Here is a 15,084-nt window from a genome sequence, read left to right as displayed (position 1 = left end):
TATTTTTGTCTGAAAAGTGTTCGTGAATTGTTTAAAAAATGTTTCGAAAAGAGAGTTTAACTTTGTAATGATTCTCGTATGAATGTATACAAAGTATTTATCTCGTTTGATTTTGAAAACGGTTTAGAAAAATGTAACTTGGTAATGATTCTAGTATGAATGTATATCAAGTGGTGATTTTCTAGGATTTGCAAAGTGTGAGGGGTGGGAAATGTTTTAGGTTATGATCCAGCAATTGAGAGTTATACCTTCCTAAGGTCGTTATGAACGTTTCCTATCCTTATGAGGGTAAAACTGTCCTTACTATTGAGAAGTAAGTAATTTTACCCTTTGGATGTTTAAGGGTCATCGTAGGGTCATCGATAGGTCATTGAAGGCAACAGTTGTAAGGATACCTTAGCATTCGAAGGGACGATCATCATTTAACCGTAGGCTACACCGCAGGGTCATCGAGGGACAAAATCGTATTTTCGAAGGCAACATCCGAGGGACCATGATTTATTTTATGATGATTTAACCGAAGGGCCGTTGCTAAGTGTATCCCTACATTCGCGGGACATGACCGTTATACCGTAATACCGTAGGGCAGCAAAGAGAGGTCCAAAATCACATGTTTAAAGGTCATATTTTAAAGTCAATTAGGTGATTAGGATGAATCTCCACATTAAAATCAATACATTAAAATTAATACATTAAAATTAATACATTAAAATTAATTAAGCAATTTAGGGTGGATCTTCATAAGGGTATCCCACAAATAAAGTGGAAGGCCTAAACAACACTCTTTTCCTGGGATATGTGAACCTTTACAAAATTCAGCAAACGGGTTAGAATACCAAGCAGGGTGCAATCGAGGATTACACCGCAAAAGAAAACACAGCAGCATGAATGTCAGGCAAAACAGTGCATAATTAACATAGAATAGATCAGGTTACGCATAGGACATAACAAATATCAACGGCTGTCCCGTTCGCCTCTGCCTCGCCTAGCGAGGGCTTAGCGAATGCTCGCTACATGCTCGCTTAGCGATGTGCTAGCGAGCGGCTGCGGGTTTTGAATTTTAGAACAGTATGATCTCAGCATGCTGCATGCCTTATTGCATTCAATTACATAAATAACATGGTCAAACACTCAGGATATTCAGGCGTACTGGGATTCACATGCAAAGTCTAATTACATATCCAAAAATTCAATCATGATGCATTATGTATTTAGAGATTTACAAATTGGAAGCATAAAACAATAATGATACACAAACCTGTTTGCAATGGAGTGTTAATGCTGAATTGGCAAGTCACTTTTGGTATCGGGTTGAGTTGGGCGGCGGTAACTTCGGTGCGGATAAGCGGCCGTCAGGGTTTCTTCACTCCGACTTCTCTGGGCTACTCTCCGGGGTTGCTATGCCAGGGTTTCCGGCCGTCTCGGTTTTTTCGTTCTCCTTTTCGTTCTGGAGTTGGGGTATTTATAATACTCCTTTGATGACCTAATGGGCTCAGAATGAAGCCCGAAATTTTCTGTTGTCTGTCAGCTTCGCTAGGCGAACGTGTAGCGAACGTTCGCTAGGCGAGCGTGTAGCGAACGTGTAGCGAACAGGTCAGCTTGGGTCATTTTCTGGATTGGGCCATTCGTGAGCTGGGCCTTTGTTCCTTTAAGATCAGTGTCATAAAAATGAGTCAGAGTGCCCTGAAAAATGTCTTAAAATATTAATGGGCAAATTTTGGGGTATGACAAAAAGGTTCATACAAAGTCAAATCAACATATTACCCAACAATATTGAAATAGGTTCATCATAACACAACCTAACTTAGAGGAGCTTAGCTACTCATAATTCAGATTATATCACCACAATTGATAGATGAAAATAACATATGAATTCCCTTGAAGTAAAGGCCTCCAATTGCTTTCAATGCCCTAAAAATCATCCTTAATGCTCTTAAAATCGTGTTTTGCTCTCCAATTTTTGTAACCCCTATCAAAGTGCAAAAGTTACCCTTAAAAAGAGTTTAGAATGGATCAGATGCGTCAGAAAAAGTCTAGAAAAAGGGACCATCGTGCACGTGATGATTTGCATCGTGCGATGCAACTTTTATGGCCCCTATCGTGTGCGCTAAGTTGCGTGATGGTGCGTGTGATTTTTCCCGAAGCTGAACTTTTTTTGCTCCCTTTTTCACCCAATTTCTCGCTAAGTCCACAATCTTCACACTTAGCTATTTTTCCTCATTCCTTGATCTTTCTTCTTCATTTTAGCTCATCTTTCACTTTTTTGATCTGATTCTTCGACTAAATTCATGCAATGACAGACTGTCACCACAATCCCAAACTTGAATCGTTGTTTGTCCTTATGTAACTCGCCTGCAACTATACATTTCAACAGAAAACAAGTTGCATAATAAAAATCGAACATCACCAAATTAAAATTTTCTTTTACCTGGCCATCGTTCTATCTTCCAACTTCTATGCCGTAAATTCAGAAAACGTCCTTAAACATTGACGAGTACTCAACCAGTCTCTCACCTTACTTTGACTCACTCAATGAATAAGGTTATCTCTTAATCAGCATGCAAAATCGATTATGCTTAGCGTGATCATGTTCTAATATAATTCATCACACAAATCACAACACATACATTAGAGGTCTTTTCAGGTTGTAACTTGGCTTACGTTTGGGTAAGATATTTTGAGGAAAATAAGTTTAAACCTTTGGAGTTAGGTGCCTAGTTCTCCTTCTATCATCATACCTCTTTATTCCTTTTTGAAGGTACCGAAGATCTTTGGTCCTTCTTATACTTTCATTTTTTTGAAAGTTTCTTTTTTCCACTTCTCTCTTTTTCATAAATCTTGAAATTTTGGCCAATATTCTCTAGTACCCCTACCCCAAACTTAAAACTTTTCTTACTTCCAAGAGCAACCCCAAACTTAATCTTTTTCATACACTTTAGGAACTATACTTCTACCTAACTCCAAAGAGAGTGGAAACAAAAGATCTTTCAAGTCATATGGTTAAGAATTTTAGGCTACGTCACCAAAAGAAAGGCTAAAACTCAAAGTGGTTACCAATGGATATACCTATTACTACACGGTGGTTTAAAAAGACTCAAAAATATAAACAAAAAACTGTCTCAGTGTGTGTCAGACAAACTAGATGAACTTAATCGAAAATAGATCAAACTAGATAAAATAATAATGCATGGATACACTCAAAAAGAAAGAAAAGTGAACAATGGAATTTATTTGGCTCAAACCTTACTAGATGAAGTATCTGTAGGTTGAGTACAAGTCCGTTGATTATTTTCTTATCCTTCGACTTCAAGTTGCTAGTTGCTATTGTGATGATCAAGTTTCTTTTGAATCACCTGTTCAATGCTAAAGTGCTAAACTTGCAAATCCGAAGAAAAAAAAACACAACTACAAACTCCTTTATTAAAGAAAGCATAGATCGTCATGGAAGGGCCAGTCTCGAATAAAAATTAAGTAAATTCTACACACAAAAAAGGGTTATAACCGATGGGTTGCCTCCTAACCAGCGTTTTTTTTTTCCGTCATTAGCTTGACGAGCCATGCCTAAGGCACGTCAGGTGCAAGGAATACCCTCGCTCCGGTGAAAACTCCTGTTGTCATTCCTGTTTGAACTTTACTACCTTTTTCTTCCAATTGGTAGCATGTCTCTAGATCCTCCATATATGATATCCATTCATATGCATTAAACACCATATTTTCCCTATTTAAATTTCAAAATAAGTTCACCTGTCTCCACATCTATTTTTGCCTTCCCGATTGCCAAGAATGGGTGCCCAAGAATAATTGACCCTCATGAATCTCCTTTCATGTCAATCACCATAAATTCTATAAGGAAATTCAAATCATCAAAATGAGCTATCACGTCTTATATAATACCAAGTGGATGCGTAACAGATGAATCGACCAAAGTGAGTGTTATGTTGCTCGGTATGATCTCTTCTATCTTTAATTCCTTAAAAATTTTCAGCGGCATGACATTGATGCACGAGCCTAAGTCACATAAAGCATTTGGGATTTTCACCTCACCCATGGTACAAGCATGATTAACTTTCCTGGATCCTTCACTTTGGTTGCAATGCCCGAGGCTCTGCCATCTCCTCTTTCTCTGTAATGTTTACCTGTTCTCGAGTCAACTTCAGCTTTCTACCCTTCAGCAATGCCTGTATAAAATTAACAAACTTGGGAATTAATTCTAAAACCTCATGAAGCTAGATACTTACCCGGAGTTTTGTCAATATTTCTCTAAATTTTTCAAACATTTCATTCTCATTCTCATGTACCCGTTTCTTCTTAATGATGAAGTATTGTGGTTTTATGTAGTCCGATAATTCTGGGTTTGGATAACTCAAGACTTGCTTCTTTGTTCTCCTCCAAAAGGAGTTTTTATCTATTAGTTGATCAATGGTGACTCTTTTTTCCTCTTTGTCACGTTGATTTCCACTCTCCTCTTTTTTAATTCCACCTTTTTTTTTTCTCAATCACACCCTCTTTAACTATTTCAGCTTCACCCTTTTTAGTAATCACCCAAAAACTTGTTTCCACAATCTTGCATGATTCATTATTAGGATTGTCTACAATGTTACTTGTAAATCTTCCACTTGAACTTGGCAAAAATACTATTTGTCTGGATAATTGACCAATCTGCGTCTTCAAATTTTTTATTGACGTATCATGGTTTCTACTCATTATTTCAGGGTTCTTATTTACATGATCAAAGTTACTCTGAGTGACTTTAATGGAATTCTGTAAGGTATCTTACAACTATGACAATTTCCTTTGAAATGAAGCTTGTTGACCTTGTTGCATACCTTGTCTATCACTTTAATTTTGACTATTGGCCCAACTAAAATTTGGGTGATCTTTCTAACCCAGATTGTAGGTGTTGGAATAAGGGTTGTTCTTCTGAAAATTAGAAAATTGGACTTCTTCACTTGAACCTTCCAATGAGCACCTTCCATTTGTATGTTGTCCTTCACAAAAATCACACCTAAGTGCTTGTACTTGGCTCACATTAACTTTACCTAAGTTGCTTTCAACTAGCATTTTATTTAACAAATCAATATGAGCTAAAAGAGCAGTATGAGTATCAATAACACATACCTTTAGGCGTTCCCACAATTTCAATCTTGACTGACCTTTCGCTTTTTGAATGGTACTCATTCATACACATCTTCTCAATAAGGTCTTTCACTTGTGGTTTAGTCATTAATCGAATACTACCTCTCGCGGAAGCATCCAACAATATACGTGTTTGACTCTTGAGACCTTTAGTGGAATTTTGCATCTGCTCCATATTATTCATATTGTGATTCAGTCATCTGCGTAACAAAATTGTGAATCTTTCCCATGAGTCATAAAGAGACTCAGCTTCCTGTTGCTCAAAATTAACAATTTCTGCTCGGCGCTTGGAAAATTGAGTAGTAGCGAATAATCTTTATAGGAAGTTGTCCTCTAATTCCTTCCAAGTTTGAATTGTTTCATTTGGAAGGCAAAGTAACCAATCTTTCGCCCTTCTAATCAGTGAGAACTAAAACAACCTTAATTTAACCTGGTCTTTAATGACATCAGTTGGTTTACACATTGAAGATGTTTCGTAGAGGCATGCCAGATGCTCCCATGGGTCTCTAATTACGTTCCCGTTGAACGAATTTTCTCTTAAATCTGAAAGTACGAAATTCTTAATATCAAAGTTAGCAGGGTCTGTCGGTACAAACCCTCTCGAAACCTGTCCATCATCGGTTCTTTTATAATAATCCCCCATAGTTAGGGATGATATAGCTGCCATGATAGTATCTTCTTTAGATTCAGAAGAAATCAGTGGCTAATCTTCAACTAAGATCCCTTAAGCTATATTTGCTTCCATGACTGCTCACCTAATAGCGCATGCAGTTCTTTTAATTTTTGGATCAAACGATGTCAACGCCGATCCTGAGCTACACATACACAAACAGGAAATACCACAGTAGCACTATGATTATTAAGAAAATAAAACAAAAATAAAAAAGACTAAAAGTAAAACGTTGCACAAACGCCACCTTGTTGAAATATCAACAGTCTCCGGCAACGATGCCAAAAACTTAATGACTTATCAGCAAGTGTACCAATAGTGTCGCAGTAATAAAAATATCGAATCCACAAGGAATTCCTTCAAATAAGACAAAATGTATGCAATGTATAAAAAATATTAAAATATGGGGGATTTTCGAGTTTGCAATGCGAAAAGTAAATAAGAGATTAAACAAAATTACGAAAGCGGTCAAGTTGTGTTTTAGAATCCCCTATTTGTTATTGTTGATGTTTGATGCCCTATATGAATGATCATTTGACTATAATCCCACGAAAAATTAACAAAACCGCTATAGATGATCCCTCGCGAAATAATTCACTAATCACTACTCGGAGCTTCCTATTCCTAGTCCACCATCGTAAGCAGGATTAGACGATGCACATAACGTTAATTCCATATGCCACTACTCAGGGTCTCTTATTCCTATTCAACAAGCGTAAGTACAACAATTGTCATAGGTCCAACACATAGACTAATGGCCAGTATTCCCTATGTGCCTAAAATCAATTTAAAGGAGTACCTCACATAAAAAAATATTAAGAATAGTAAGCAATTGAATAAGATTATATATCAAAAGGTTCATACAGAGTCAAATCAATATATTACCCAATAACATTGAAAAAATAAGTTTGTCATAACAAAATCTAACCTAGAGGAGCTTAGCTACTCATAATTCAGATTACAATACCACAATTGATATATGAAAATAGCATACCCTTGTAGTAATGACCTCCAATGGCCTAAAAATCACCCTTGATACTCTTAAATCGTGCTTTGTACTCCAATTTCCATAACCGTATCAAAGTGCAAAAATTTCTCTTAAAAAGAGCTCAGAATGGATTAGATGCATCAAAAAAAGCCCCAAAAATGGACCATCACGCGAGTGCGTGTGATGCAGCCTTTATGGCCCCTATCGTGTGTGCGATGCTGCGCGATAGTGCATGTGATTTTTCCCTAAGTTGCACTATTTTTGCTCCATTTTTCACCGAAATTTTCACTAGGTCCACAATCTTCACACTTAGCTATTTTTTCGTCATTCTTTAGTCTTTCTTCTTTATTTTTAGCTCATCTTTCACTTGTTTTGATCTGATTCTTCGACTAAATTCATGAAATGAAGGACTGTCATCAATATCCTTAAATTTATTATTTTTTGTAACAAATTGGTCATTTAAGTTTTTTTTAACAATTTGGTTATTTAGAGTGATTTTTACTTTTTTCTTCTCACATTTTGAATATTTAAAAAAATATACGATTGTAGTATAAAGAGTCACCTAATTATAATTCACGTTCTCTTCATATCCCGCTAATTATAATTCACTTTCTTTACTTAACCGATCTTCGGTAACTTAGGGTCTGTTTCTTTCAATTATTGCTAAAAATAATTTTTAAAGCGTTATTTATTTTTTGTTAATTTTTTTTTCAAAAAGTGTTTCAATAAAAGATTTAAATGAAAGTTTAATTTAAATAGTTATTCTTAAAATGTCAATTTAAATATTTCATAATTTTATTAAAATTTTTTAAATATTAAAAATTTATAAAATTGTTTAATTTTGAGTTATTTCAAATAAATATTTATACAAATTAATTCTGAAATATAATATTTTGAAAACTTGCAATTTTAATTGTGTTTTGATCTTCAACAATATATGTTTATATTATAGAAAGTCAAAATTAATATTTCAATTTATACATAATAAATTTAAATAAACTATTAATTTTTTAATTTTTTATTTATAAAAATCATTTTTAAAATAAAAAAAAATCTATTTTTTTAATACTAAAACCATCATGTTCTATTCTCAACCCTAAAAAACCTATTTTCTTATCAAAGTTCACTATTTTTTTATACTTCGTGTTAATATGTTGTATTATTTTTAATTTATTATATTATTAAATTTATTAAAAAATAATTATTGTGAAACCTTAATAATAATTATTTTTTGTATTTTAATTAAAATAATTAAAATAATATTAAATCTAAATCTAAACATGTTATTTAAATCCCCACACAAAATAACTAAATATATCCAATTTAATTCCTTATCAATCACTTATTAAATAAATATAAATATACGAGATCAAGTTTAAACTATTCATAAACATCCATCATTAAAAAAAGTTAATTATTTAAAAATTCTTTCAATCCTACATAGTAATTTGATCACACAAAATAGTTTAATTTACCAATTTTGAATTTTTCATTATTCACCCCAATAAAGATACTCTAAAACTTCTATAGTTATTACTTTTCTTTAAAAATTTCAGATACTTTCTTACCTATTTTTTCAACATACCAACCACAAACTCGCGTAGATTTGGCAACAAAAATAAACAAAATAATTCAGAAGATTTTTAAATCTAAATTTAAAAAGATAAATATGATTGGATGCGAGATTGAATAATTATCACTAAAAAATAGCGAGAATAGTTTTTTTTGTTACACTATTATGTGTATAAAAGAAAACGTGAAATCAAAAGTATTGGCGTGTGAAGAACAAGAAGTAAAACATGTCTGACGAGGAACACCATTTCGAGTCCAAAGCTGATGCTGGAGCATCCAAGACATATCCACAACAAGCTGGAACCATTCGCAAAAATGGTCACATTGTTATCAAAAACAGACCCTGCAAGGTTCCTTAATCTTTCTTTCCTTCTATTTTCATCAATTTTATTTGCATCATCTTGTGTTGACTTTTCAAATAAATTGAAATTGTAACAATTGATGTGATTAATCAAACCCTAATAGGTTATGTTATGAATTTTGTTTTAAGGTTTTGTTGTTTGTGTTGGAGACAGGTTGTTGAGGTTTCAACTTCAAAAACTGGGAAACATGGACATGCTAAGTGTCACTTTGTTGCTATTGACATCTTCACTGGCAAAAAGCTTGAAGATATTGTTCCTTCTTCTCATAACTGTGATGTATGATTTTGATTTTGGATTTGATTTTGCATCTGATCTTTAATTGATTGATTAATTGACTAGGGTTGATGCGTTTGTTTGTGGTTACAACAGGTTCCTCATGTCAATCGTACTGATTACCAGCTTATTGATATCTCAGAGGATGGATTTGTAAGATTAGATGCAAACCTTGTTCCTTCCTTTTTATTGTCTTGAAGTAGTTTTATGATCTGAAGCTTGGATTAGCTTATTTGATTTTATATAGTGATATAATCACTTCTGAGACTGTTTAAAAGAGTTTATGGACAAAAGTTTTAACATGTCTACAAGTTGTTTTTAACTTATTTTTATAAGCTACTCAAGATAGCTTAAGAAAGTTCATAATTTGTGACAGTGTCCCTTGAACCTAAGATATTTTTCCTTGAATATGTTAGGTGAGTCTGCTGACTGAGAGCGGTGGTACAAAGGATGACCTTAAGCTTCCGTCCGATGATAGTCTGCTTTCGCAGGTTAGTTTGTTCGATATTCTCGACAGCTTTTGCTTTTTGTGTTGGATAGTTGCTTGTGATTCATCAGAGATGTGATTAGTTAATAGATTGTTATCCTATCAGTTAGTTACTGTCTTAATCTTCATGAAACTGGCCTAAGATTGTTGAGTTTTATGATTCACACTTTCTTGTACTGATTTCAAATTCTGTGATGCAGATCAAGGATGGATTCAACGAAGGTAAAGATCTGATTGTGTCTGTCATGTCTGCCATGGGCGAGGAGCAGATTTGTGGCCTCAAGGACGTTGGTCCTAAGTAATAAATCCATGAATGCTGTTTGGAATTGCTTGAATTTGAGACAATATATTCAATATTTCTGTGTGTTTTCTGTGTAAAGAGATTAATCTATGGTTGAGTTTATTGAGTCTTTGACCACTTATTTTTTGTGGTCTGAGATCAATTCTAGAACCATTAAGACTGTTTTATGTGTGAAAGTCTGTGACATTTAATCATGTGTTTCTCTATAAGACCCTAATGTTTCTCCTACGATTCTCTTCAATTTGATATATTTCTTATTTGCACCTGAATTTTATGCTTTGTTATGGGGAAAAGAAAACTCTGATCTTGTCTTTCTGAATTTTTCTATTATCTTAAATGTATAGTGTCAACATGACTTAAATCTTCTCCGGTCTGTTTTATGGAACAGACGATTGCACGGTTGACCTAAGCATAAGATGTTCCAATCTCTCACTTTGGGCCTCCCTAGGAAATCACATTCTATAAGGAGTTAGGCCCTTAAGCGAACTTAGTTGGTAGATATGATGCGAGGATATCCAATTGCTAGGGCGTTAGTTCAAACCTGCGACATCTATTAATGACCTACTTCAGAGTAGGAGACCTTGTTTCAAATGCTATTTTGTAAAACTTATAATTTTTTCATGCCAGGTCAACTAAAATACTAGTCCATAGACTTGTGAAAATATGAAAATAGCACATCAAAAGTTCTCCACCAGATTTAAACCCTGATTCTGAAGTTAATGCAAAAACCTTTTACATTGTAGTAATTCACAATATCTAAGATATATTACATCCCTCTCTATATGTATGCCTTTCCTTATCACCATACTTTTAATTATATTATATTTTTTCTCTGCTATATATATTCATGAAAAAAGTCTCTAAAACCTAATCCACCTAAATTTTCTGTAACAAAAAAAATTATGAACATGTTTCTGATTCAAAATAGAACAATATCTTGTTTTCACCTTTTATAAAAGTTGAATAGAAAATTACTTCTCCCCCATTTTCTGTACAAAATGATCAAAATAAACAACAAAGTAAAAAAAATGTAGCATTCTATGTAGTTAAAATTGAAAAGAGACAATGACAGGGAAAGCCAGGCACTAAAATGAAAGAAAAAGTTGTCAAAATAACAAACACACTCAGAATAAACTTATAAAGAAAATATATAATTGCGCATCAAGTTTGAGTCCGTGTTTGGGTAATTAAAGCAGCTAAATGGAAATGTGAAATAATCATCGGTAGTAGTTCATTTAACTGTCAATCTTCGTGATATGCAGCACATCACCTCTCAAATGATCATCCTTTAACTCTCATATTTTTTAGTCTGAATTCATTACTTCATCTTGATGACATCGACTTGTGCAGAAGATTCGATTATGGCTAACTTGATGATCGAACGACCGTTCCAAGCCAGTCATCAGGGATGCTGTTTCTAAGATCTCCATTTAAGGCCTTTAATGAATGGCTTGTTGCTGCCTGAAATGCAGATTTGTGTTTTCAAAATTAGGAGCTCTAAGATATAAGAAAAACATACGAAACATAACAAACAGAACATTACTTTTACAATGTAAACATCAATTCCAAGTTTTGCTATCATTGCAGCTTCTGAGATCTTTGTTTTCATCCCACCAGTTGTATCATGGGCAGCAACAGTTAGCTCAACTGTAAGTAACAGTCACAAACAGAAAAATTCAATCACATGCATGTAATGTTCATCACTTAACAAACAAAAAAACAATAAAATCAAATCCGGATCCCTGTCCCTGCCCCTGCTCATAGTGAATTGACATGCTACTGTGGCAACTTGTGATTTATGAGTGAATACAAGATTTCTCAAACCACTGTGAGTCTAAATCGGCTTACTTGAGTTCTGCAACTTTGGTTTTATGACTGACCAACTTCCATCTTCAGCAACAGCTGTCAGAGTTAAAAAAGTTGCGATATGAAGAGACTAGAATATGTCATATGGAAGGTAGAGTTTACAACAAGTTCTCACCAATCTCCTTTAGTAGTATCGCGTCAGGCTCTGTTGGCGGGCGATCATACACTCCATATACATCTGTCTTTCATTCATAATTAATGGAAAACATTCATGTAAAAATTTCTAATATTTGTGATATGTAAGTTGAGTAGCATGTTGTTTCAGGTACATTGATCCAAGATAATTTGAAACTGTGGTCTATCTAGCATATTGATACAATCTTTAAAATCTAACTGCGTCTTTGCAATGGATTTAACCTAGCGCAAAAAGTAACCGCGTGTTAGCAATATATCAATTAGCGAGATGCTCATTACTTTGATGGAACCATATACTCACAAAAAGATTATTTGGCCTAATATATTCAGAAAGGGTTTTATATTTGTATCTATTCAAGAAAAAAAATCGATATACATGACATATGGAGGATACCAAGAAAACAACATATTTAGGCTTTGAGTATGCTGCAAGATGACTTATGATAACATCTCCACTCAAAATAGTGCATCCCTGGAAAGTAAAAGTTAATGCAAAAACTACAATTTTTGTTATTATTGAACAATAAAACTTAATAGACCGAGTCTCTACCTGAATCTCGTCAAGCACTGCATCTCCATGCAGAACCTAGACAAATTGCAATGAAACCTATATCATTCGGTGTGAAGATAGTGAAATAACAAAATGCAACAAGGAAAGATTACATGAGTGGTAGAAAGTTATTCAAAAATTTCAAGAAAGTTTTGTAAATGGAAGAATTCAATCTTACAGGTATAAAACCAGAATCAATAGCCCTAGCTACGGGAGACAAATCGGCTGAAGATATCTGCACATTTTGAATATGAACTTAGAATACTAACATTATCTGAAAAGGAAGACAAAAAAACACTATAATCCATTTTTAATGAATACGATCCGGCATATATTCAGTTAAGAGTTTACTAACATGTCTTTCACCAGTAATCCATCCACATGAGAAAGGTGACATTCCAACTGAAGGAATGCCCTCTGCAAAGAGGAAAATAATAGAATAATGAATTTCAATACTTTCTTTGTAAAGAGTTTGAAGCAAAAAAGAGCGAAGTAAAAGTAACAAAGAGTTACAAGTATTAAGTTTTAATGTAATGTAAGGAAAGGCGAGTTTCATGTTAATCCATTAATAAAAGGCCCGCCAAATAGTAAAAAAATCAAAATAGTGATCAAAATTAACAGAAGACTTAGTGTTGCCCAATAGCGCCACTGTAGCGTAACAGAATTTTAACAGCTAATGTTCAGCGATGTGCAATTTAGTACAAAGTCTTGTCAGATATCAGCTATATAAATGCAATAACTGTAATGTAGCAGAAATTGAACAAACTGTTATTTTCCGTAATCTGCGATTGACAAAACTTAGAAGACTGCAGGAAATAGATAAGAACCACATGATACAAATCTTGATATGACAGAAAAAGGTAAGATGTAGTCACGCTGATACCAATGATAACATTCTGACTTATGAAGCACGGACATCGAAAACACGATACCGACACTGACACATCGACACCGGTAATATTTAAAAAAAATTAAAAAATAAACGTAATCACAAGTGTCGGTGTCAGTTTCGGACACTGACACTGACACCGACACACCAGGTGTCGGTGCTACATCAAGGGGAAAAACTTGAAACTAAAGATAAATAACCAATGTTTTCATCCAACAAGAAACTTTAATTAATATATAGCTTAGATTGCAATAGTTATGAAACTACCTCTGGCTAGTGCTCTAACGATTTCAAGATTGAGAGTGGTTACCTGAAATTAGAATGAAATGGAATGCTAAGCATGGTATCACACTTAGAGACCAATATATAGGGATTGAGAGTGATGAAAATAAAACAGAACATTGTTACAAACTGAACATTTTTGCCAAATTTCATCATGAAGTTCGTGAGTAAGCTAGATTATCATCGACTTGAGTTTGGAGAAAGAATTTAACTTAACTCATAGGTGGCAGATGAATTTATATAACAGTCAAAATTTCAAACTCGCCTTAAAAAATTCCACAAATACAACTGTTAGAGATCTTAAAAAATTGGCAAAGATTACTTACAGATATTCGCGTAGCAACAAAGCCGCCTTTGACAAGCGGTTTATCCAGCTGTCCCTTATGAACACCAGACTTGCTAGCTTGGAAATGCCCAAAAGAACCTGAGAGCACCATAGATACTAATATGAACTAATTGCTTATCATTAAGAATTAATTTCCAGTTTTTAAACATTAGCAAGGTTGCCAAATCACAATCAAAATGGTAAAGCACTTCGAGTACAAAACTTCTAAGGTCTATTTTCAATAAACAACTTAGTTAAGCGCCTATAACATAATCATTTCTATAGCAAAAGATAAAATAAAGTCAAATTGTTTTCATAAACTCTCATGTATAGCTTACAAAAAACAACTTATAAAGAGTTAATGACTTATGTTGAGTTTACATTGATTCCCTAATCAATTGAAAAAGTCATTCATTGACAAACTCTATGATAAGTGCTTATTGAATATTTATCTGAAAGAGGAAAAAAACCAAGGAACCTGCTCCATGAACAACAATGAAACGGCTACATTCCGAGACATGATCATCTCCAAATTCTTCTGGTTTGCAACAGATTTCTGATTCACCAGGTATCTTGCTCCAATCCATCCCAGGAGGCTTCTGAGAAGTAGCAATCATTGCTTGCCTAAGCTGTTGAGAAACTTTGTAAAGAATTTCCTCATTTATCTTCTCTAACTCATTTTTGCAAGTAATTGCAGCACCACCTGAAGAACACATCAAATTCAAAAGAACTATACTTTGCAAAAAGATAATAGTAAGAAGCAAAAGGAGAGAGAAAGAGGGAGTGATACCTAATTTTACAATACAGCGGATAGGTTGAGTGAAGGGAGAATGAGAGGTTTGTGTTTGATTGTGATTCTTGTTATGCGCCATTTTTGAGTTAGGAAAGTGAAGAGTTAAAGGAAGAATGAAAGTGAAATCAACACTGAAAACATGGACGATGGTTTAAGTTTAAACTTGTCCGTGATAGACAAGTGCGTCTTTAACTAATAGATTATTCTTATAAATTACTAGCGTGCAGCCGGTGTCCATAGTGATTTGTTGTATAATTACTTTAACTTTTTAAGTAATAGTTTTATAAATTTTTTTAATAGCATATTGATATATCAAACAAAGAAAAGTAGGAAAAGTGTTAGGATACCCCCAAGCAGTAAAACTTCAAATTTGAAGTTAACCGAAATAGTTTTGATGAATAAAAAACAATTTTTCTATATGATCACGTCTTTAGTTTTTCACTCTTCACTTAGGT

At 33.9% G+C, this 15,084-nt stretch overlaps 2 protein-coding genes across 2 annotated transcripts; one reads left to right on the top strand and one right to left on the bottom strand.

The window, feature by feature from the left end:
* Window positions 1–8,501: 8,501 nt before the first annotated feature.
* On the top strand, window positions 8,502–10,017 carry LOC127119612 (eukaryotic translation initiation factor 5A-5). The gene is made up of 5 exons (XM_051049876.1): window positions 8,502–8,716; window positions 8,882–9,004; window positions 9,098–9,154; window positions 9,418–9,492; window positions 9,689–10,017. The coding sequence occupies exons 1-5, from the start codon at window positions 8,594–8,596 to the stop codon at window positions 9,788–9,790; spliced, it is 480 nt and encodes a 159-aa protein (XP_050905833.1). The 5' UTR covers window positions 8,502–8,593; the 3' UTR covers window positions 9,791–10,017.
* An 838-nt stretch (window positions 10,018–10,855) lies between these two features.
* Window positions 10,856–14,828, bottom strand: LOC127119609 (isopentenyl phosphate kinase). Its single transcript, XM_051049873.1, has 12 exons — window positions 14,627–14,828; window positions 14,315–14,539; window positions 13,838–13,935; window positions 13,497–13,539; window positions 12,696–12,757; window positions 12,519–12,575; window positions 12,341–12,376; window positions 12,185–12,262; window positions 11,771–11,837; window positions 11,638–11,691; window positions 11,333–11,436; window positions 10,856–11,250 (listed from the first exon to the last, which is right to left on the bottom strand). Exons 1-12 carry the CDS (start codon window positions 14,706–14,708, stop codon window positions 11,155–11,157), a joined length of 1,002 nt encoding a protein of 333 aa, XP_050905830.1. The 5' UTR covers window positions 14,709–14,828; the 3' UTR covers window positions 10,856–11,154.
* Between the last annotated feature and the right edge of the window lie 256 nt (window positions 14,829–15,084).

Source organism: Lathyrus oleraceus, chromosome 2, assembly GCF_024323335.1.
Source record: "Lathyrus oleraceus cultivar Zhongwan6 chromosome 2, CAAS_Psat_ZW6_1.0, whole genome shotgun sequence".
Taxonomy (NCBI): Eukaryota; Viridiplantae; Streptophyta; class Magnoliopsida; order Fabales; family Fabaceae; genus Lathyrus; species Lathyrus oleraceus.
Note: the sequence above shows the minus strand (reverse complement) of the source record. Positions and strands in the feature narration are given on the sequence as shown.